This window comes from Stenella coeruleoalba, assembly GCF_951394435.1.
Source record: "Stenella coeruleoalba genome assembly, chromosome: 7".
Classification (NCBI taxonomy): domain Eukaryota; kingdom Metazoa; phylum Chordata; class Mammalia; order Artiodactyla; family Delphinidae; genus Stenella; species Stenella coeruleoalba.
In genome coordinates, this window is record NC_137153.1 from 107,918,150 (window position 1) to 107,943,853 (window position 25,704).

The window sequence follows — 25,704 nt, forward strand, 5'->3', positions numbered from 1 at the left end:
CTCAGTTCTATCAAGGTAGTCCCTCCCATCTTCTAGCAACTCTGACCATTAGAAACTTCTCAACTGCAAGATTGTCCTCTAGTAACCACTACTAATTCTCTCTCTGGTGCTAACCCATGAGGAACTTCTGATCCCCAGTGCAGCCTCTGTAGGCATAAGTTCACAAGCTTCCTGCACATAACAGATATTTGTCCAGTGTCAGGGGCCACTTTCTCTAGTTTTCTTTGAGAGACAGGCTTCCAAGTTAGTACTGAAAATCCAGCACCCAGTGAGTGACAAGCAGATGAGGAAGTTGAGACATCTGAAGATGTCTTTCACCTGGTCTTGTCTCCCAGAAGTAGGTGGGTGGTACTTAGCAAAAGAATAAGATCCAAAAAAAGGAAGTGAATTATAGAGTAGACTGAAATAGAACAGCATAATAGGTACAGCTATGTCTCTTCTCTCTACCATCCTCCATCAGCAGAAGACAAAAGGATCTCTACACTGAAGTGTGGTGAGTTGGTTGTTTTTTAATGATACCGCATCAATCTGCTCATTTTAAGAAAACAATCTTTAAAAAGTACTTTGTTCCCAGAGTCAGGAGATAATACTCCATGAGAGTTAATTTTCTGGAATCTTTAAGAAGCCGAGGGACCCACGGAACCACACCATGTAAGAACTGCATATACTCCATTTCTCCTTTCAAATATCACCTCTGGAATCCTTATGCATGTATAAGATGGAGTACTGCATGTTTGCAAAAATCTTCTCCATTCTCTCTTCAAAAGTATTGCCATCAACAGGAATGATGTTCCTAAACTGAGTCCCAGTGATAAGAAGGGGCTTATCAAACAAAAAGGAGCTGTGGGCGGACTTCCCTGGTGGCGCAGTGGTTAAGAATCCGCCTGCCAATTCAGGGGACACAGGTTCGAGCCCTGGTGTGGGAAGATCCCACATGCCACGGGGCAACTAAGCCTGTGCACCACAACTACTGAGCCGGCGTGCAACAACTACTGAAGCCCGCGGGCCTAGAGCCCATGCTTTGCAACAAGAGAATCCACCGCAATGAGAAGCCCCCGCTCGCCGCAACTAGAGAAAGCCCGCGCACAGCAACGAAGACTCAACGCAGCCAAAAATAAATTAATTTTTTAAAAAAGGGAGCTGTGGGACAGTTAAAATGAGCATTGAAAGATGTGTCGGAGGCTCAGAAGCAAGTCAGTGTCCCATCATTTACCAGGTATATCACACTAGACAAACTAGTTAGCTGCTCCAAGTTTTGCCTACCTCATCTTTAAAATGGGATATTACTACTCACTTGTTATGGGAAAGTGTCTTATGACTTTTAAAGCATTACATAGGGAAGGTATATTTCAACAGGAAAAAGAAGAATGGGAAAAGGAAAGAAAAAAAGGACATGAAGAAGGAGGAGAAATGAAATTGTGGAGTATTAGAAAAGGAAAATTTGCTCCAGTCACAAGGTGATTCAATGTCAACAATGGAGTAGGACACAGGCTCCTTGAGTCCCAGGGCTGCTGTCACTTCACCCCGCCTAGCACTCTGTAGAGCCAGGGGTTACAAGCACCGAGTCTGGAATCAGATTGTCTGGGTTTGAATCACAGTTATGCGACTTCCCAACTGTGTGACCTTGGGCTAAATACTTCTGTGAGCCTCCATTTCCTCATCTGTAACGTGGGATGAAAGGTAGTAGCTGTCACATGGAATTGTTGTGAGGATCAAATTACTTATTAAGGTTGTTAGGTTATTCAGCTATTAATATATTCAGTATCACGTCACACTGGTTCACTAGTTCCATTTTGTATGTGCTTTGTTTTTCAACATTGTCTTGGTTCTGGAATGAACTCCAACTGGATTCTGTTTTGGAATTCTTCCCACTATCTTATTCACTTCAGCTCAACTTGAAACAGCAAGGGTGGGAGAGTTACATGGTAAGGAGGTGCCCCTTCCTGAACATTCTGTCTTTAGAAGCCCCTGCTCCCTAGTAGTCCCTTCCCTTGCCCTTACTACTGCTGCTGCTACTACTACTATTAAATTTAAAAGCAGGTTGAGGGACTTCCCTGGTGGTCCAGTGGTTAAGACTCCAAGCTGCCACTGCAGCGGGCATGGGTTCGATCCCTGGTTGGGGGACTAAAATCCTGCAGGCTGCGTAGCATGGCCAAAAATTTAAATATCAAAACTAAAAAGAAACTAAAAGCAGGCTGAGCCGAAGCTGTTAGTGAGAACTCAGTGCTGTCTAAAGGAAATGCAATACAATCTACATTTCCCTTTTGCTGACAAGCATCCCAGGCCTGAGTGCCTCAGCGCTTTTTTTGGAAATCAAAAGAATATTGAACTCATTATGTTGAAGCACAAGTTATCCTTTCATCGGTCAATTTGTCTGGGTCAACTGTACTCGCGCATTTATTCGAGACGTCTAAAAGATAGTACACGTAACAGTCCGTCTCCAATACTACAGCTGCCATTCACTCTGTTATCCTAGAATGATATTCTGAAATCGGGCTATTCCAATGCACTGATTAGGTACCAAAGCACAATCTTGCATCAGAGCAGTTAAAGGAACCCAAAGCCAATCTGCCGGTGCCAGTAAACAGAAACAACAGGGCCCACATTTACACGAAGGTGCAGGGTTTACTAAGCACATTTACTTCCTCTTCCCCTTTTGTCACACTCTACATCTCTGTCAGGGACATAAAGATTGTAAGTTCCTCTTTAAGAAGGAGGAAATCGAGGCTCAGAGAGGCTAGACATTATTCAAAGATCTAATGGAGAAGGGACAAAGAATTGAATGCAAATCTTCTGTTACAGGTTTTCTCCTCCACCCCATCCTCTGCGTTCATTTCTTCCTTGTGTTCAATAACTAAATTCTGAGGTATTCTCTCATGTTAATTGAACAGCATCTGATTTTCAAACTATGTCTTCACCCCAAGTCATGTCTTTATCCCTAACATCCAATACCCTCAGCCTCTCAGTCTCTTGACCTACTTTATCTCAATGATCTTCACCCCTGCTCTCTTCCAGCATCCTACTTCCCCCCATGATGACTACTCAAACGTGTCAGCTCCCAAAGTTCCTCTAACTCTGACGCATTATGTTAAAACCTTCTAGTCTCCGACTTGCCTATCACAACACCTGCTCCCTACCTCTTTAAGACTGCTTGGCCCATGACCATCTTCTTTCCCTTTATCCGCTATCGACTCTCTTCACTTCCTTTTGGATTGACTGAGATCCAATGATCCATCCCTATATTTACCTTTGACCCATACCTGTAACTCCTTTACCCAATTGTCCTTCCATCTCATCCACTTGGCAAAGCCCACCCTGTCTGAACCCACATCCACTATCCATGATCTTACCTCAAATTTTCAGTTCTTTGGGAGAATAATATCCCAGCTGCACAGACTACAACTGTTATAAAATGTGATCACAAACATGGTCAGAACCCTAACTTCTTCCTGGTGATCCTTTTATATTTCCTTAATCAGATCTTTCTACCATTCTTCAGATTAACTATTTCATAACACTGCATTTTTTTTTCTTTTTTTGCACTCCCAAGTACCCCCTTCCTCAGCAACTGGTTTCACATCCTACTTCACAAAGAGAACAGAAGCCATTGCAAGTCCCTTCAAATCACCAGGAGTGAAATCAACAGATCTGTCTGCACCCACACCTCTTTCCCTTCCTTCTTCCTATTTCAGCTTAAAGGCATCCCTTCTTTTACCTCAATCTAAGCTCTTACCCTTTCCCTCCCTTCCCCTTCAGGAATCGCCTCATCAAAAATAACCCCCCTCTGCCCCTCAGCACCAGTCTCTCCCTCTCTTCACCGTCACCTTCCCTCTTAAAAACCAAACAAAAACAACAAAAAAGCCTTCTTTTTATTTCACATCCCTGCTGCCTTTCAGAGCCACGTTTCTTAAAAAAATATATCTACTCTCTTGCTTCTCCCTTATTTTTCAACCCACTGCAATCTGGCTTCTGTCCCCAACATTCCATTTAAATAGTTCTTGCCAAGGTCAAGATTTTAAGTATAAAAGACTACTTTCAGTTCTTACCTTGAGTAATATATCAGATTACCTTCTCTCTTAAATATTCATTTATTTTAGCTTCCATGGCACCAACTGTCCCTGATTTTGCTCCTTTCTACTGGCCATTCCTCAACTTCTCAATGTTTTTCTCTGCACATGTTAAACAGGCTCTTCCATAAGTGAAGACTCCCAAGGGATGTTTTCAATTACCATTGGTAACCTGATGACTGTATTTTTTTTTCCAAGCACTCTCTTTTGAGGGTTAGAACCATTTATAAAACAACTACCTACCAAGTCTCTAACTGGATGTTCCAGGTAGTTTAAATTCAACATTTCCAAAGCCGCCTCAACATCTTCAGACACAAACAATGCCCCAAAAACCCTCCTGGCCTTCCAAGGCTCCCTGTCTTAATAAAAAGTAAAACCACCCACCAGTTGACCAAGTTAAAAATGTTCCCCCATTCTTTTTCCTATTTAACCTAGATCAAGTGATTCATCACTTAAATTATGACCTTGCTAAGTCCTTTGCAACTTGAGTCTTCCCTCTCTTTCAACATTCACATGCAAATACTGAGTCTTTGGTCTCCTTAAAGTATCTCAAGTTATGATTTTGTTTCTATGACATTCTTGAAATGATGCAATTACAGAGATGGGAAACAAATTAGTGGCTGCCAGGGCTTAGGGATGATAGGGAAAAAGGAGACTTGTGACCCTAAGCAGATAGCACTAGAGAAATCTTTGAGATGATGAAACTGTTCTGTATCTTGATTGTGGTGGTGGTTACATGAATCTACACATGCGATAACATAGCATAGACTATACACACACAGTGTACCCATCTCAGTGTCCTGGTTTTGATATTGTACTACAGTTATATAAGATGTAACTCTTGGGGGAAACCGGGTGAAGGGTACATGGGATCTCTCTATACTGTCTCTGCAACTTCTTGCCAATCTATAATAATTTTAAATTTTAAAAAATTAAGAAAAACATATCTCAAATCCCCATCAATGCTACTTTACTCCAAGATACTCTCCTTTCTCACGTGGGTCACTGCCATAGCATTCTATTTTCTTGCCATACATTTTTGCACTCTCTCCCAACTTTCCCCCATCAGTGCATTCTCTCCATTTTAGCAGAAGTGATCTTTCTAAGATGACAACCTGAACATGCTTTGCCACTGGGCAAAATCCTCTAAATCCCTATTGTCCTTAGAACCTGGTTCCTAAATTGTGTGCTGAGATGCTGCAAAGTACCATAGCAAGCCACAGGAGCACAGTGGGATATTTTTAATGTTTCAGCAAAGTGAGGGATACTTGATATTCATTGGGTATCACGAAAACTACTACCCTGAGGTAGTTCACAGTTTCAACGTGAAAACACACTACATTTCTTTCAATAACAGCATATCTTTGTTAAGGTGGGTTTTTGGCAGTTGGTACAATTATAAAACTGCAGAAAAATTAACAAGGAACCGGAAAGGAAGGTGGCTGTATCGAATTGCAAGGGTTGAGCAGTAGTAACTGTGGTTATTTAAGGATAAAATAAAGATATTGTTTTTCCTTAGATTCACATGTATTATCTTCCAAATGGCTACTAAACTTTTGGGGACGTAAATACTTCATTAAGTTGTTTGTACTTACGTACTTAATAAACAGAATTATTAGTATTTCTCTGACCTTGGGAAATAAAATCACTGAGACTGTAAGAGCATCTTGAAATGAGAAAGTGTGGGAGCCATCACCTTAGGGTAAAGTTCAAAGTTTTTTATATAACATTCACAGGGCTTCGTGACCTGAACCCCTTCTGATTTCTCTGGCCTGCATGCTAACATTTTCTCTGCCTATCACTCACAATGAGTTATCTGCAGGTCCCAGAACAAGTCTACCCCTTTACAGATACCCCCTCAAAACACACACACACACACACACACACACACACAGCGCTAACCTCCTTTGCCTAACTCCCACCGTCCAGATCTGAGAAAAATTTTTTCTTCTTTAAAGGCTTTCTTAATCTTGCAAGGTCAGCTTCAGCACCCTTCCTTCACACTAATACTGCATTTTATACTTCTTTCCCTGCACTCCTTATACGAGGTAGCAATGTGGTTGCTTATATATTGTCTGTTTCTCCCCAGCTACATTCGGTGCTCTTGAGACCACAGATCAGTAACACTCTGGTGTCAGCAGAGGCTAACATAGTCCCTGCCCATGGTAGGGATTCAACAAATCCTTGCCGAACTCATGCACAGGTGAGCAGTTCCTTACCAAATCAGACAATCCCAAACCATTTAGCAGTGCAGAGACTTCCATATCATTTATATTCACCTCCTTTTTTCTCGCACAAACCACCCTCCCCCATCAACGTGGTATAAAGCCGGGTGTCATACTAGAGTCACAGAGAGCTTGTCACAAGCACTCAGGGATGGAGGCTGCTGGCCTTCTGTCAACAAGACTGCAATTTGAGGAAAAGCAGAGTGACCCTCACCACTGTATACACCCCATCCTGAAATGCTGCTGACTACGGTGAAGGGGCTGAGGTGGGAAGCCATCTCTGGGGGCCCAGCGTCTCCCGAGCAACACACATCGAAGACAACCTGGCAGGCACCGAGAAGACGAGAGGTCGCAGACTGCTCCTGTCACCTGGGCTGATTAATAAATTAGACGCTTGCAAATCATGGGACGTGCACTGTTTACAGGAATCAATGCGTGCTGATTGCTTAAGGATGCTTTGCCAGTGCGCAGACCTCTGGATTCCTGCCACATGTGTCACAGGGCATCAGCAATCTTCCTCTCTCTTGTCCTCTTTCTGTGTTTTCCTCCAGATAAGTGTCCTCTTAATATGAGACTGGAGTTATACTGCCTTCCTAGAGCACCTGGGCTACAGTGCACACAGGTCAAGCACCCCTCTTGTGGTTGGAGGTCTCCCGCAAGCTTTCGCAGAGTTCTTAGGGATGAATTTGCAGGTAGGGGTGTTTCAAATACAAATGGGTAACTTGTTTTAGTTACTGGTCCTCAAGCACTTGCTCTCTGCTAAGTGGGATTAAACCTGGCAGAGCCAGGATTCAAACCAAGGTCTGCCTGAGCCTAAAGACTTGCTCTTCATCGCTAAACTTTAGCGGCTGTGTTATTAGGGTTCACATCAGCTTAGCTACTGACTTGCGGCTGGAAGTTTCCATCAAGGTTTGCAGAGACAAGTCAGGTGCAGATAAAGGGTGGGATGCAAAGCCTTCCTCCAAGCTAGTCTGGGAATCCACTGCTATTGAGACCTAGTAATTCTCATGCCCAGAAGGAAGGCCTTGAGAGATAAGGAAACAGCCTGGAGGCAGAAGCCTGGGCATTCTGGTTCCTTTCTTAAGAGACACAAAAGTATCCGGTGGCTGTAGAACTCTCCATAAAAGAATGCATCCTGCCACAGGGTGCCTAGAATGGAACTAGGGCAGGTAAGCCCGGATGCAACCCAGGAAGGGAGCTGCCTGACAGGTAGGTCCCAAGCAGCTTTGTTGGTGGACCTGAGTGGTACTCGGGAGTTAATGAATTCCATCTTTATAGCCTTTGTCTTGGCTCCAGTGACTCCTTCCTCTCCCTTGAATTACTGCCACAGCTTTCTAACCCTTCTCTCTCATTCCCTTCCACGCATTCCTCACGCTGCAGCCAGAGCAATATTTCTAAATGTATATCGGCCCATGCCAGTCTCACGTTTCAAACCCTTCACTGTTTTCCTGTCACTTCTATCAGACAAGGAACAGGTTCTAACCTGAACCCACAGCAAACTCTGCTTCTCAAACATGGCGCAATTTTCCACTGAGCAAAAACGTAACCACAACATAGCCTCAAAGTCAGTGTTTTTCAAACTGCAAGGTCTACCCCGTTAGTGGAGGCTGAAATCAATGAAGTTGGTAGACACCAGTATTTTAAAAAATAAATGAATCAGAAAGGAATAGGTTATATTAGAACAGTATAGAGTAGAAAATATCAAGATGCATCACATGGAGTAAGGTTAAGTATTTTTTGCATGAGTTTTCATTTCAATTACATATCTTCTTATCTCTAGGCTTATTGAGTGTCCTGAAATGTATTTCTTAGCATAAGTGAGGTCAAGAAATGTAAAAATGAAACAAACAAAAAACCCCACTGTTCTAAAGAGAAATGTACTACTACCCTGACAATTAACTGGAGTTTGAAGGTTGTTTGAAATCAATTTGCCTTCCTAAATTCCTTTCACTGTTGGCTCCAAGCTGCCATCCAGCCTTATTTCCTATCATCACTGCAGTAGGACCACCCCATTGGTGGAGGAAACATTCCAAGATGCCCAGTGGATGCCTGAGACCATGGATAGTACTGAACACTATGTATACCGTATGTTTTTCCTATATATACACATACTTTTGATAAAGTTTGATACATAAATTAGGCATAGTAAGAATTTAACAACAGTAACTAATAATAAAATAGAACAATTACAGCAATATATTGTAAAAGTTATGTGAATGTGGTCTCTCCCCCTCACCTTTCTTTCTCTATAAATACCTTACGATAAAAATGTAATGCCTTTTCCACCTTAACTAAGCCCTTATCATGCACTTTGGCCATGACTTTTGCAGTCTGAGGTGTGGCAGCAAAGCTAGCATGAATTTGTTTCCTTCTTCACAATCTCACAGAAGATTCATTCTTACCATAGAGCTTAGCAACCTCAGCATATAAGTGTTTTTCCTTCCTTATTAAGTTGAGAGCTTTCACCTTTTCACTTAAAGGAAGCGCTTCACCGTTTCTCTATGGCCCATTTGAATTGTCAGCACCACTACTCTGGCACTTTGGGGCTATTACTAAGTAAAACAAGAGCTACTTGAACATAAGCATTGAGATCCCAAGACAGTTGATCTGAAAACCAAAACCGAGATGGCTACTGATGAACAGGAGGGGATACACTGGACAAAGGGATGATTCGGGACCTGGGAGGGGCGGAGCTGGACAGTACAAGATTTCATCACACTACTCAGAATGGTGTGCAATTTAAAACTTTTGAGTGGTTTATTTCTGGAATTTTCCATTTAATATTTTTGGACAGCAGTTGATTGTAACTGAAACCGCAGAACATGAAACCTTGGCTAAGAGGGGACTACTATACTACTCAAAATACACACACACACACACACACACACACACACACACACACACACACACAGAGTTCCAGGATTTCTTCTGCCTCTTTGCCTTTGCAGGCACTACCTCCCTTTATCTGGGCTGCTTTTCCCCCCACTGCCTTCTCATAAAATCCTAATCCTCCTTGAAGACTGAGTCAAATACCCCTCCCTCTAGGATGCCTCCCTAGATTTGTCTTTTCCCCCCATCGTGCCCCACATTCATGATCCCAATGCCAAGGGTAGTTCCCATCCCCACCACAAACACAGCACCCAGCGTATTGATCAATCAGGGAACTGAGCCTATGGCACTGTGGTTATCTGCCCATCAGTCGGTTTTCCCCAAGACACTTTGAATTCCTTGAGGTCAGGGATCCAGTCTTTCCTCTCCCTAACTCCAAGGAACTGTCGTAGAGACTGGTCAGTAGGAATTCGGAGATCAGTAAACATTTTTCAAATGAATGAATGAGTGGCAGGTGCTCCAGATCACAGATCGGGTCCCTTTCTTTCTTCCTCAGCCAAGATTTGGGGCGTAGAGTCTGAAGCTCCAAGGGCTTGTCTTCATTCTCCTCCTGATTTCCCCAGTCATAACAATCACCATATCTTATGATGTCCGTTTTAAGACCCCGTGTCAGTCTGCCCTTTGGAGGGAGGTGTGCAAAAGCCAGTCCATTTTCAGACATGGCTCCTGACTGAAGCTGAACAATTGCTCTGCAGAGATTGCAGCAAACTAAGCTTAGCAGCTCACAGAAGCCAGTCTGGTAATGGAATGGGAGCAAAGAGGTAAAGTACTGCAAAGGTACCAATTTGGTAGCAATAAAGCTATTGGGCTTAGAAGTGGAAGATCAATTTTAAATAATCAACACAGAAGATTATCTCTGAATTGACATCAAGTGGCCCGGGAGATGTTTGCTGACTAGCCCTCCCCATCCCTCTCTATTCAGGGACAGCTTGATCCAAAACTTGGATTGAATGAGGGATAAGGTAGGGGCAAGGGCACAGGGTATTGATTCTCACCAGTGATGCCAACCTCTATGTGGCTGAAACTGACAATGACAAACGTGGGACACCGTCCCAGTCTCATCTTCTTTTGAGCCCACTTAAAGAAAAAAAAAAAGTATCCCTTAATGCACTTTGCCCAAGCTGGTTTTTTATGACTCAGGCCATGTGTATCTGAACCTAACAGTGGGTGCCTAAACATCTTACCTCCTATAGAATACTATAGTCAGATGAGAAACTCACCAAATCTCCCAGAACTCCTGGAGGAACGGAGGCTGGTTATTTCTGGGGTAGAAAACTAGTTTCCCTTAAGTGCTACTTCTCTGCAGCAGGAAGCAAAAATCAATTCACCTTCCTTAACGCATCAGCTGCCACCCTGATCTGAGGGCATGTCTGAAAAGATGGAAAATCCCTTCCCCTTTGGTCCTGCAGCCAGATTGTTTTGGGAACCCAGACACTGCACTGGCACCTATACTTCATTCCAACTCAAACTCATGAGAACCAAACTCTAAAACCATTTTTTCTAATATCCTTCCCAACCATCCCTTTTCCTTTTTTCCTAAAATCCTTGCTTTAGAGCAAAGGTGCTCAACCTCTATGCTACTGGCATTGTGAGCCAGATAATTCCTTGCTGCAGAGGGCTGTCTCTGCATTGTAGGGTGTTCAGCTGTATCCCTGATCCCTGGCTTCTATCCACCAGATGCCAGGAGCAAACCGCCTCCCCACAACCGACTGTGACAACCAAAAATGCCCCCCTGACATTTCTAAATGTCCCATTAGGAAGCAAAATCACCCCTAGGTTGGTGGTTCTCATGTCTATCCTAGACCAACTACAAATCCAAATATCTGAGGAAGGACCCAGGCATCGGAATTGTTTAAAAGCTTTGCAGGTGATTCTGACGTGCAGCCACTTCTTTGCATATTAAACCAAGGTTTCACCTTCCTCTGTAACTATGGCTCTGGCCTCTGTTGAAGTTTTCATCCCCACACCCACAGGGTGAAATGCCAAATTTAGGAATAAGAAATAGTAGTGCAGAAATTTAAGAAATGAGAAGGAGGAGGAAAAAAAGATAAGGTTATTACTGGTGACAGAAAACTGAAGCTGTTAATTCCATTTCTTTGAATTATAAACCAGGAAGTAGATTTAGATCAAAGTGTTCCAAGCAAAATCCCAACAGGTAGGGTGGCTTCCTCAGCCAGGGGCCAGCTCCCCAAGTGGAAGCGGTGTCTTTTCAGATCACTTTGACACAGGCTGGCATCCAAAGAAGCAACACTCAAGCTGCCAAAGCCAGGTAGAGCCAGTACCTCCTGAAGCCTGCTCATCCGAATTCTGATCTCTCTGAGAAAAAGAGGTGGTAGGGTCAAAGAGGTTGGCTTAAACATTGTTAAACAGTCTAGGAAAGACCCTGAAAAGCCCTGCGGTAAGGAAGCCTGTATAACGTTGCTTGGTTTTCCAAACAAATATATCTATGTCATTTGGGAGGCAATATAGCATGGTTACACATGCAGACTCTGGAATCTGCTCGTTTGTGATACATTCTACTCTACCATGAAGTAGCTCTCTTTCCTTGGGCAAGGTATGTAAATGGGGATGATAACAATACCTAAGCACAGGATTATTATAAGGACCAAAATCTGCTGCAGTAATTTAGACACTGTGTGTCCATGCTAGACGCTTGGTAATCTTTCAACGTTAGCAACTGACTTATCCTTATTACTGTTTTTATTATTATTTATTTGACTATGGGATTTTTTTTTCTAGAAATGCCTTTTAACATCGCACTGAATTCCAGCTGCATGTGAGATACTTTAAGAAATGCTGATTTAGACTGATTTGAGCCACACTAATAGAAATACAACCCTTGCACCATGTGATATCAAGATTCTATCTGGAAGCCAGAGGTCGGGGGGGGTCTCCTTTCAAGTTCAACCACAGCATCCTGAATGGTGGACTTCACCCTCACCACCCAAGTCTGTAAGCTCCTCGAAGCAGGGACCTGTCCACCTTATATATCATCAATTCCCCAGTGCACAGCATCTAACAAACCTAAGCACCCAATATACACTTTTTAAAAAAAATCAATTAATTTATGTTTAACATCTTTATTGGAGTATAACTGCTTTACATTGTTGTGTTCGTTGCTGCTGTATAACAAAGTGAATCAGTTATACATATACATATGTCCCCATATCCCCTCCCTCTTGCGTCTCCCTCTCACCCTCCCTATCCCACCCCTGTAGGTGGTCACAAAGCACTGAGCTGATCTCCCTGTGCTATGCGGCTGCTTCCCACTAGCTATCTATTTTACATTTGGTAGTGTATATATGACCATGCCACTCTCTCACTTCGTCACAGCTTACCTTTCCCCCTCCCCGTGTCCTCAAGTCCATTCTCTACGTCTGTGTCTTTATTCCTGTCCTGCCCCTAGGTTCTTCAGACCCTTTTTTTTTGGATTCCATATATACGTGTTAGCATACGGTATTTGTTTTTCTCTTTCTGACTTACTTCACTCTGTATGACAGACTCTAGGTCCATCCACCTCACTACAAATAACTCAATTTCGTTTCTTTTTATGGCTGAGTAATATTCCATTGTACATATGTGCCACATCTTCTTTATCCATTCATCAGTCGATGGACACTTAGGTTGCTTCCATGTCCTGGCTATTATAAATAGTGCTGCAATGAACATTTTGGTACATGACTCTTTTTGAATTACGGTTTTCTCAGGGTATATGCCCAGTAGTGGGATTGCTGAGTCATATGTTAGTTCTGTTTTTAGTTTTTTAAGGAAACTCGATACTGTTCTCCATAGTGGCTGTATCAATTTACATTCGCCCCAACAGTGCAAGAGGGGTCCCTTTTCTCCACACCCTCTCCAGCATTTCCAATATATACTCCTGAATGATTTTTGGACAAGGGTCACATCTCATTCATCTCAGCAGAATCATCCACCCAGCCCCAGCCCCATTCATTTAGTGAAGTATCTTTGCCACAAAACCTACAAAAGATATTTTTGTGAAACACACGAAGGAACCATCAAGATGGTGGATTAGAACAAAGATTTATGCAACTCTGATAAATGTGCAAGATGGTTAGGCAATCAGACATGGTTTACCAAGATTTGATTTACATTCAACTTTTAGGTACTTATTTAAGGCTCAAAGGAAGGTGCACCATAAGCCACAAACCACTTGCTCTGAAACCTGTAGGGAAAACCACTCAATATGAAACCACGTCTTGTGGCACAGTGACCACCATTATCAGTGCCTGCCCCGCCCCCCCACCCTGACTCTCCAAAACCAAAGCTTAACAAAGGGTACCACAATCCTCCTTTTAAATCTACCTCTGAAATAACTTCCAAATTTACGGCAACTACTGATGATCTCAAAGTCAGGAAAAGAGAAACAGAAAAATAAAACACAAAAAGGCAGCGGGAACACAAGAAACACCCTTTGGACCAAACTGACTTTTAAAATACCACGAGAAGAAAAGAAATCATTTCTAGCAATACCATCAGCTGTCTGAGGTCAAGGAGGGAATGGCTCCTGCAAAATTCCAAGCTCTCCATGATTGACAGCTGAACTATTTCTTGCCACAGCTACACAAGGCATTTAATATTATGTCCATTTTACAGATGAGGAAACTAAGTCACAGAGAGGTTGCAACTTGTCCGTGGTCAGCGGAAGTCTCTGGGTATTTGGTCATACACTAGGTAACTAAGAACTAAGAGAGGGTTATGACAACATAGAGTTAAGGGCTCACGTTGTGGAATCTCAGAGGCCTGCTTTTATTCCTAGCTCTGCCACATCCCAGATGTGTGATGTGGACAATCTCCTTCACCTCTTGATGCCTGAGTTTTCTCATTCGTAATATGGACAATACTAGTATCTCCCTCACAGACTATTTAACGACTAATATGTGTATGGGCTTACCAGAAATTGAAACTAAATGATTCTATTAGAATGATGATTTCGAACCTTAATGAAAAAAATTTTCCAGAGATAAGAAAATTTAAATTTGCAAAGCATCTCACACCAAGTTAATCTCATCTGACCTTGTAGGTGGGACAGACATCACTGTCCCTTTCTAGAGAAGAGAATATTGAGTATCTGAGCGGTTACTTATTCATACCTCTCTGTGGAATGATAATTGTTTGCTTATTCACTCTTTTTTCCCTCCATCTTCCACCCCACCTCTGAGCTTGGTGAAAGAGGGGATGGACCTTGCAGGTTGTGGGTGTGTGTGTGTGTGTGTGTGTGTGTGTGTGTGTGTGTATGTGTGCGAGCTTTGTTGTTTTCTTTTGGTCATCTCTATATTACCGAATCATAGCACGGCTTACAGTACATGATTGGTGTTAAATTCTAAAGCACTGGATGTACGCTTGAGTGAATGACGCATGAATATATTTGCCCAGGATGAGGAAGCTAGTAAGCAGCCCAAAATAAACACCACCTGAGTCTGCAGACTCGAAGTCCAGAGTCCTCTCCGATATCCCATGCTGTATTTCCAAATGACAATATTTCATGGAATCACAGACTTTCAGAGAAGGGAAGGATCATCTTAGCGAACATTCCCCTTCCGCAGATGAGAAAACAGGAGACCATCTTAGCGAACATTCCCCTTCCGCAGATGAGAAAACAGGAGCTCAGAGAAGTCCCAGTACTTGGCCTAAATCACACAGCGGGGAGGTGAGCGGACTGAGCCAGGACCCTGGTTCTCTGCCTCCAGGATCAAGGATGCTGTCCCTGTACCCAGGCAGATTCAAGTTCAGAAAACTCCCCGAGCCTCCACACATCAGCTCAGACTTAGGAGTGACAGAGCACGAACCTCGTGCACCCAGACTACTGTTTGTGCACAGTTTATTGCTCAGCATGTGAAGCAACAGGAGAGAGGACTTCTGCTGGGATTTAATTTGAAAGGTTCTCATCATTGCCAGTGGCACAAACTCCCCACCACGACTCTATGAGCTGAAACCAGCCTCTGCCTGCATATGAATGAGGACAGAGATGGCCTTAACCCACTTAAGTGAGGAGAGCAGACTTCTTCCCAGTTTCTGAAGCTCCCAGATCACCCTGGGCTCTAGCCTGGATTCTAGGGTTGGGGGCACTGGCCGAAGCTTGAGGTCTAGGACATTTCAGAAAGGCTGGCTCTGTAGCCTCAGACAATATGGCGCATGCTGGTAGTAAAGCCTTTCTTTCATGATGCAAATGTCAAGTTTCTAATGTGCTATGTCCATGTTAGCACACAGGAAGACACACTTCGAATCACCTGTGGACATGCTTTAGCGTTTCAACGAAGTAGTGAAGAGAAAACGTCAATGGACAACAGCCCTGGAGAGCACATCCGTGTTGGCTGTTGCTCTGGTCTGAACCTGGCCTAGATGAGCACACCCATCTCCGGGTACCTATTTGCATGTGTGTCCAGGTGAAGATTACAACAGGAGCCACACCTGATCTTTCACACAATAGGTCCCAAATCAATGTTTATGATCTTCCAATTATGCCTATCCTGCACTTTCTCTTTTGTAGCACTTATACCGTGTATGTGTGTGTGTGTGTGTGTGTGTTTGTGTGTGTTTAATTAATGTACTGCTATGAGAGCAAGGACCATGTTTGTTTTACTCGCCATCGTGTCATCTGCCTTAAACACGGTGCTGGGCCTCTAGCTGGCGCTTAATAATTATTTGAGGATTAAATAAAGGAAGGAAGGAGTAACTAGATGACCAGGGGCCTGACTTCTGGATTAAACTCCATCATTTAATTAACCATGTGACCTTGGTTAAATCTTCTATTTAATTTTAGAGCTAGAAAGGATCTTACAAATCAGCTTGTTGGATGACTGCAAACTTTTGTTTTAGCAGTGGAATCCCAGGAAGAGCATAGGTGAAATATGAACACAGAAGCAGATGCAAACTTTCTTTTGTATAAGGGCCAACTTTCAAACTTGGATTTGACTATTCAGCACAGAATCACAGGCATCTGCAGCTGGTAGCAAATTCATGAATCATCCATCCCTAGGTCCACAATGTCACACAGTGTGCAAAGGAGATATGCCCATTTTCCTGTCAAATACACAGAAGACGTAAGACCTGAATTCATGGCTTCCCAGCTGCAGGTTAGGATTGTTTCCTCCACCATGCTTCCTCGTCTCCTATTTCAGTTGGCCCAGAATTGTTCCTTGACCTTAAGACGAAGCTTAAGCTGTCTTAGAGAGAGCTCTAGAGAGTTTTTTGCATTCTCCAATTTACTTAAGTCCACATTTTTCGTGTTCTTATGATACAAGGCAGAACAAAAATCACTCTGGGGATCCAGAAATGAATTATATATAAGTCCTGGCCTCACAGAGTTTCCAGTAAGGTGAAAGAGAAATACAAGAATGGTATTTCTCCAAATGGTTGACAACTAAAGAGGTGTAAGTGTAGAGAGCTGTGGAAATATCAAAGAGAGGTGATCAAGTAGAGTGGGGAGAGTCCAAGATGGTTTCTTAGACTCTCAAAGAGGAAGAATCTGGGGCTAAGTCCTTTTGGGATGAGTAGGATTCCCAAAGGCCAAAGACCAGTTCGGACTTGCTCAAGAAAGAGGTATTCACTGAGAGTCCCTACTTGTTTCCAAATGTGTGACTATGTCTGGGTAGGATATTTGCTCTATTAATAGCATCTGCAAAACAATACAGCCTACACCTGATGGAACTGACTAAAAACACTGTCTGTGACTATGCATGCAGATAAACCAGGGCTTGAATCCCAGTCCCACCACTCACAGACTGTGTGACTTTGGACAAGTTATCTCACCTAGCAGAAGCCCAAGTTACCCCTTCTATAAAGTGGAGAAAACAAATAGATGCTATCTCTGATGTTACTGTAAGGTTTAATGAGATAGTGTACAAAGTACTACGCACCATGCCCAGCACACAGTAGTAAGTACTCAAAAAATACTAGCTATTCTCACTCACCATTGCTAATCTCTTGCACAATGTAATAAATTAAATAGATGGATAAATGAATAAATAGATAAATTAATAATGAAAAAGTGCATAACAGACTTGGCTCAGACACTCCTCCATACAGCAAGGCCCATGCCAATGTGTGGCCCCCCAAAAGCACTCAGTGAATGAAAAGCAAAGGCAAGCTTAGCCCAGCTCTTACCTGTATATTTTATATCTGGTTGTAAATCCTTGACGGTGTCTTTCCACAAAGGATAGGTAGCTCCTGGAGTGGTGGAAAGGCCCCCTGTCTGAAATAAGCCAATCAAATTCCTTGGAGACATGTTGGTCTGTCCCAGCTGGTTCCTGGTGGGAGGGCTGCACTGAGATACGGCCCCATACAAACAGGAAGTAGAGGAGCTCAACAAACCTCCAGTTCATGCTTTTCTGCCGGCCTTTTTCCTCTCATTCTTGCTCCATTCTGTGGAGTCCTATGAAGAAGAGAATAAAAAAGAGAGAGAAAGAAAGAGGAAACAAAAGAGGGAGAGAGGAAAGGGGGGAGGGTGAAGTAAAATAAAAGGAAGAGAGAGAGAGAGACAAAGGAAAAATTTTTTAAATGCTCTTAACACATCATCATAATCCTTTACATCAGTAGAGTGTGTCAGGGTTTACAAAAATCAGTGCAGTTTCTGGTTAAGAGCATGGCATCTATGGACATCTGGGCTTGCATTCCTGCTTTGTTGTTCACATGTTCTGTGAACACGCATGAACACGTACAAACTGCTGAATCTCTCAGGGATGCAGTTTCCTCATCCGTAAAACAGAGGACGGGCTTAAGCGCCTGTATCTTGGCACCTGGCACATCATAGGTATTCAAGGCTTAAGTGTTGAAAGAGTGAAATGAATGAATGCAGAAACAGAGTCTCCTACAGCCAGGAAGGAACTTGGAGATAGAACTCCAGTATCCATCCCATCCGCTATCTTCACAAACAACCTGAATCTCACAGCAGGGACTCGGTGAATGAGAATCCCTTTCTCTCCTCCTCTCTCACAAACATGCACCAACTGAACACAGGCTTTGCTTTCGCATCATCAGGTGAGTACAAAAAGTCTTGGGATGCATCATGATCACGGCTATCCGGGTTGAATACCTTACAGATGGAGAGTTTATGGAGTTCATTCGAACGCACTTCTACAACGCTTAGTGGACTGTCTCCTTCACCCCAAGGAAATGTAACTAGAGGATCCACCCATCAGTGACTCTGAGCCTCGAGGTTCTCTCGTACTCAGAAGGGGAACTAAAAGCCAAGGAACTAGTGGGGTCTTGCCCGCCTCTTCTTTCGGTGGTAGCACAGCACAGGGGTGCCATGTTGGAGAAATGCTTAAGACTAAGGGAGAGCTTAAGTAGGGGCTCCTTGGAAAATTTACAAGTTTTGTTTTTATCATCACAACATCATTCTACTTGCTAGTTTAACACTGTGCTGTGTCCACCACCCCACTTAGTCTGGAAGAGCTTATCTTACTCTACATTGAAAGGTAGCTGGGAATGCAGGCTCCATCAGTTATAAACTGTATTATTTCAGGCAAGTGATTTCACTTTCTGGGCCTCAGTTTCCTTGTCTGTAAAATGTAGTTAACAATAGCACCTACACCCAGAACTAGCATGAGAATGAAATGACACCATTTATGTCCAAGTGTCCCATGAAGCACCTGACATTTTTAGGAAGTGCTCAATAAATGGCATCAATGATGATGAGGATACAGGTAATGATAAATCTTGATGGTGATGATGTCCACACAGTCCCTGCTGGGAGCGTCTTTGCTCCTACAGTCCCCACTGCCCCACCAAATCCCGTTTATCTTTCAGTAGCCAGTTGAGGTCAGGTCCTCAAAGGTCATTTCCTTTTTCTATTCCTCTCAAAAATTGTTAGTTGTTCCTTTCTTTCAGCTCTCATTGCTCCTTTATATAACTGTATGTTAGTACTTACTATCTTTTATTGTACTTATTTGTTTGTGTGCATTTTGCTCATGGGACTGTGAGTCTTTAACTGGCAAGAATCTTTAAAAGACTGTTTCTATATACTGCTGGCTGTGTGACTCTGGACAGTCATGGCCTCTGTCTAGATCTCAGATTTTTATGTCTAACGTTTAAAAACACGGCGAGGACAAAACCAATTTGTCGAGTGGAAAACCACATAGAAACATGAAGAAATATGATCCCTTACTTGTCTACTCTTCCAGCTGAAAATGGGAAGAAAGTCAAGCTAAGAAAGAGAGAAAATCAAAAAAAGAGAGGGCTTCCCTGGTCGCGCAGTGGTTGAGAGTCCGCCTGCCAATGCAGGGGACACGGGTTCGTGCCCCGGTCTGGGAAGATCCCACATGCCGCGGAGCGGCTGGGCCCGTGAGCCATGGCCGCTGAGCCTGCGCATCCGGAGCCTGTGCTCCGCAACGGGAGAGGCCACAACAGTGGGAGAGGCCACAACAGTGAGAGAGGCCCGCGTACTGCAAAAAAAAAAAAAAGAGAGAGATGTGAATTTCCGACCCAATTGGCGATTTCTCTCCGTGGTCCGACTGCACCATTTTATTATGAGTAGCTACAAAAATCTACTTGGCACTGCAGGCCCCAGCTGTCGGGGGCAAAGGAAAAAGGCATGTGAGCAGAGGAGTGGGCTGGCAGAAGCTGTGGCCTCAGGTTTTGTTCAGAGCCTACAACAAAGACGTACATGTGGAGTACAGAACTGTAACAGCTCCAGCTGCCAAAACCGTCTGCCAGAGCCCACCTGAGCGGCAAGCAGGGGGTGGAGGCGATTGTTCAGAGATCCCGGCGGGGAGCTACAGCACACTGAAATCACAGCGTGTCACCCATCCAGCCCTTCTGCGTGGCTTCTGCTGTGAGTGGGTGCGGGGTGGGAGCCTGGGAGAGAATGCCTGGCTGTTAGACTGTTCACAAGGAAACAGGATTCGGAACACTGCAGCTTTCAAAAGTGAAACAAGGCTAGACATGGAACATCAGCGTATGTGTGTGTGTGTCTGCACGTCGGAGGGTAAGACCTCAGCCCCGAGCCCTAGAATTTGCTGAAATTTGAAAGATGGAACCCAGTGCTTTCATTCTGGCAGCCATTTTGCCACCTAAGGGACATCTTTGCTTGTCCCAACGGAGGGGATGCTACTGGCATCTAGTGGGTAGAGGCCAGGGACGTTGCCGCACATCCTACAGTGCACGGGATGGCCCCTCCCCCCGTGACAAAGACTATTGGACCTAAAATGTCAGTGGAGCAAAAGTTAAATCCTGCTCTAATCCAACTCCTTCTTACAAGATCAGGACCTGAGTGGCTGACTGGGCTAGACTCCTGTCTTCCAGCTCCTGGTTTTCATGCTGCCACGTTGTCTTGGCTGGGCAGTGGGCCAAGACAGGTCAGTAGCTGTGTCTGAACCTCTTTTGCAGTTGGGGTCTACGATACAATCTACATCTCAGCAAGTACACATGACTGCTTCACAGAAGAAGTCTGAATACATCTCTCTTGGCTCAGAAAATCACAATAATCCACAGAACACTAAAAATGAACATGCAAGTTTCTATGAGGTGCATTTGAATAGAACTGGACATTTTGTTGGGCAAGAGCAAGGATTAGTATGTATGTTACCTAAATATTGTCATATCACGACAGACACAGTGATTCCCATTCTGTAAAAAGGCCCAAATTCGCACCAACTGTACTGGAGACTTGGGTTAATGTAAGGGTCCCATGACTGACATGTATGGAGCACCTATTGTGTACGTGGATCGAAAAATGTCTGTTCTCTTGGCAGTAGCCAAAGCATCCAATTCAGACTAGATGTTAACAAAGGTTTCTTCCCCGAGGTGGGTACAGCTCTCCCATTTAACAGATGAGCACGTTGGAACTTGAAGACGTTAAATAACTTTCCCAATCTTACAGGTCCTAAGTATTCAAGAATCTAACCTGTGTATATCTCATTACGGGTATAGTTTCCACTACATCCCCACCCTCACCCCACCCAGCTGAAATTAGATCCTGCCCTCCAGAGATTCAAAATATTGTGGAGGAGTCACACCGAGGCCTGAGGAATTCTAGTATGAAATAGGCTGTCATAAATACTATAAGCAAAGAAAAATGTCCCGTGGAAGAATAGAGGCCAGAGATAATGTTTCTGGCCAAGAGACCTGGAAAGGATCCTTACAAGAGGTGGTGTTTGAGCGGGGCCTTCATAGCATGCAAGCTTTTGGTGAGCAGAGATGAGCAAAAGGGAATTTGAGCAGAGCAAGTGCCATACAGCAAGCCTTGGGGGTGGGAGAGGGCAGAGTGATGGCGTGTGTGCCCAGGGTAGCACCCAGGTGGCAGAGGCTTGAGTGAGATTTTAGGACCCAGGTAGGGCCTTCAAGCACCTGTAACTCCCTCTGAATCCCTCAAGCAAGGACTGTATATTTCATTTCCATGCTACCCACCAAGGGCAAAGCACTGTAGATGTTCAATAAATTCATTCATTCATCCATTAACAGGTTTAGCTGGAAATTAAACAGTGAGCAGGGCTTCTTTTCTGTTGGGCTGGGAGAAGTAAACAAATGAGCAGTAAATGTACGTGTGACGGTGAGCAGCGCTCTAAAGAAAACCAAAGCAGATAAAACAGGATTGAGAGTGAGGCTGCTGCTTTACATACAAGGTGCTGAGGAAAAGCTGCTCTGATGAAGTCACCTTTGAGAGGCGACCTGAAGAAAGTGAAGGAGTGAGCGATGCAGAGCTTCGGGGAAAAAGAAATGTCAGTGGAAGGAGAGGAAAGAGAGGGTCAGCAACGGTTTGCATTTCGATACAGTCAGAGGCCAAGTTGTATTTCAGTCTCCTGCAGGGAGCTTACAGTTTAGTTGCGATGCAGGTCAGTTGGAGGAGGGAATCACCAATCCATTAACTGAGCACTTACTATGTGCTGCTTTACACATGTGACCTTGTTGCAATACGGAGAGGGTATGGTCCCCATTTACATGTGGGGGGAGGGGACACTAAGGTCCGGAAAGGATAAGTAACTGGCCCACCATCACAGAGCTGGCAAATGGCAGAGTTAGAACTGGAGGCTGTGCTGTCCACGCTGGGAGCCACTGACCACGTGTGGCTACTGAGCACTTGAAATACGGCTCGTCCAAATCGAGATGTGCTGTGAGTATGAAATACACACCCACCGGATCTCAGACACTTAGAGGAACCGGCTGTAAAATATCTCACGGATATTTTATGTTGGCTACATGTCGAAATAGTACTATTTTGGATGTACTGGAGTAAATACAGTATGTTATTAAACTTCGTTTCACCTGTTTCCTTTTAATTGTTTTAATGTGGCTGCTAGAACCTTAAAATTACGCATATGGATGGTATTCTATTTTCACTGGGTAAGACAGGGCGCAAACGAACCTTTTCCGCTCTGTGACACCACCTGGAAAGGTCACTCATCCATCTCCTTTTGTTTTGTTTGTTTTTTATCTTGTTTTTCAGGTATAGTTGATTTACAATGTTGTGTTAGTTTCAGGTGTACAGCAAAGTGATCCAGTTACACATACATGTATATCTATTTTTTTCAGATTCTTTTCCCTTATAGGTTATTACAAAATATTGAGTGTAGTTCCGTTCCCTGTGCTATACAGGAGGTCCTTGCTGGTTATCTATTTTAAATATAGTAGTGTTATATGTTAATCAAAAACTCCTAATTATCCCACCCCCCTTCCCCTTTGGTAAGCATAAGTTTGTTTTCTATGTCTGTGGGTCTATTTCTGTTTTGTATATAAGTTCTTTTGTATCATTTTTTTAGATTCCTTCTCCTTGCTTTTATTAACATTTGGAGAACCCAATTCACTCCCCACTATGACTGATTGAGCACTTGCCCCCTCCCTTCAAAATCAACAAACAAACAGTAAATACATTTCAAATAAAAACTCCCATGCTCACGGCCACGTCTCTCCATCCCCAAATCGCAGGGACAGCTCTGGATATCCACCACCATGCACTTTAGAACTGTTGTTTTTCCAACATTCATAAAGGGAACATCCTGCCACTGAGTTTTAGAGCCTGTGAAAGAGAGGCTGGTTCTATTTCCGAGCACCGTCCTTGACCTGACTGTGACCTTCCGTGAGTCACAGGCCGGCTGCTGTGAGGGGCTCTGGTTGGCGTGGAGCTGCGGACGTGGGCTGAAGCACGGAGAGCACGTCAGCTGAACCATGCTATATATACATGCCAGCAGTGTCATTAAGGGAACGGGTTCATCCCACACGGAGCACATTCTCTAATTCTTGCCACTGTAAATTACTTACATCCGAGGAGCACACACCGGAGACAGAGGAGAGAAGGGCCTTCCAGTAGCAGTATCACCAGCTCCCCCTCTGGAGTTTCCTACAGGGACTGCTGGGCCGTAGCTCACATTCAGGCCAGAGAGTGGAAGGGGACGCTTGCTCTGTCCCCATCCCTGGGGCCCTGAGGCTGATGACCCAATCTGAGATCACCCACAGTGCCTGCATCCTAGCCTGGGTCAACCTGAGAAGCTCATCCAGGCTTCCAGATAAGACACCTCCCAGGAGATACAAAGCTACAAAGCTGGGTGACCTTGAGCACATTAATAACCCCCTTTGCCTCAGTTTCCTCATCTGTAAAATTCAGGCAGTAATAGGAGGATGAGTACCTCCTAGGGTTCAGATAAGAATTAAAATAGGACTTCAAATACAATTATTTTAGTCTAGTTTTGAGCCAAGACCAAGACAATAGTTATTATATTCTAAAGAGGGGTGCCTGACCACTATACAGGACGTATAAAAAAGGGAGCCAAAAGGCACTTTTTGAGATTCTTAACCTCTCACCCACAGGACAACAGAGTGAGATGTCGGGATCTCCAGTGGAGTCTGAGGGAGAACGGCCTGCCTGCTGTGAATCCCCCTGCCCACTCCCACACAGCTCCAGGGGAGAGTCAGGGGAGTAGCCCTGCACCTCAAGCTTCAACAAGACCCCACAAAGAACATGATAAATGTCCCAGAAGCTTGGAGGAATATGGCAGATTGGTGTCTGACTCACACGGCAGAAATCTAAAAAAAGAATTCTAAAGAGGGAATTCTACAGAGGGCTGAAACCTGGCGGCGGAGTAGAGGCTGCAAATTGGGAAGTAAGTGCTGAGCTCCTGTGTAAAAGGAATGTTTCCCTCATGGATCGGAGGTAGGCCACATGCAAGAGAAAGCTAAAGTGGAGGGAAAGGGCACGCCAGTGTGAATGAAAAATGCTGCCTGCCACGTTAGTAAACAAAGGATGTTGTGGCCATCAAGCCACTATGGCCCCCTCAACCGAAGGTGCGCCCTGACGGACTCAGGATGGGAGAGCACAGGATACTGGCCTTAGACAGCTAAGGTGCATATCAAAGGAAGGATTCCAATGAGCCCAGGCTCTTGCACCTTGAGATACCTCAAGTCAAATTCATTAACTTGAGGTATCTGGTTTTCTTTGGTAATCAGTACTCTTTCGAAGTTCCAACCACCTGTTCTTTGTGGCAAAAATTCTTATACAACCTGGTTCCTCCCTTACCTCTTTGGAGCAATCTCTCAGAGCTCTCTGAGGGGCTGTGTCCCATGCTCAAGTCCTCAGTTTTGTCCACCAAATGAAACATGATGCTCAACTTTTAGGTTGTGCATTTTTTTTTTTCAGGTGACACCAGTAAGGGGAAAGTGGGATTGGCCTGACATTGATCAAGGGTCCAAGGAATGAGTGGTCAGAAAGCAGTGGAAAAGACGTGTATTTTCCTTCATCAAAAGAATCACAAGTGAGAGATCTCAGGGAAGAACAAAAGCTCCAAAGATACCCACCAAATGTTGTAAGTTAAAAAGGTTGGAATTAAACGCCTGCTAAGCCCACAGAGAACTGATGCACAGTTGTCAAAAAAGTACTAGTCAAGGAAGATTCTTGCTACCTCCTATCTCTCCACCCTTCACCAAATCCCGCACCTTGAAGAAATCAAGATGAAGGTTAGCAAGGAGGAGGAGATAGGACAAAATCATTGGGAAAAGACAGGAGAAACTGGAGGAAAGTTAAGTTTCCACTTTAAATGAAATTTGATTTACTTTGTAACACACTGAACCGGAAACTTTAACTACTGAACTGAGATTATATGTGATAAGCAGAGGTGAATAGAAAATTGTTGAACATAATTTGGAAAAATCATGGACTTGCCTTAACTTTCATCCAAATGCCAGAGGAAACGCGATAAAAGTAAGTTTAAACAGAGTGAGAGAAGAATTAAGTTTTTTTATTTGTCTTTGTTTTTGTTTATTTCCTGATCTTACTCTGAATCCTATTTGGTCAAAGAAAAGATTTCACGTATTAAAATGCTTAACTCAGTGTCCAGCTCAATGTAAAAGTTCAATGAACTCCAACTAGTATTTACTAATCAGGGCACAGGAGCAGGAAAAAATACCAGAACTTCTAGTCACGTGTTTATTATCTACATTCAGTGTCAGCCCAAATATCAGACAGTCACAAGTCACCAATGATACTAGAATGAAGAATGCGAGCCCTACCGCATGAAGAAGCTGGGCTCCATCTTCCCTTCACTTTCAGTGTCTTGTGATGCCCTGGCATTTATCTA

General features: G+C 43.8%; 1 protein-coding gene across 5 annotated transcripts in view; it reads right to left on the minus strand.

Moving 5' to 3' along the window:
- The window catches only part of BRINP1 (BMP/retinoic acid inducible neural specific 1), a 423,362-nt gene that overhangs the window by 108,426 nt on the left and 289,232 nt on the right, over window positions 1-25,704 (minus strand). For 3 of the 5 annotated variants that reach the window (XM_079927235.1, XM_079927236.1, XM_079927234.1), the window contains one exon: window positions 17,306-17,573. In XM_079927235.1, coding sequence (XP_079783361.1) covers window positions 17,306-17,523 — 218 coding nt within the window. In that variant the 5' untranslated portion in view covers window positions 17,524-17,573. The remainder of the gene's footprint in view (window positions 1-17,305; window positions 17,574-25,704) is intronic. The other 2 variants (XM_079927237.1, XM_079927238.1) reach the window with 1 other exon arrangement.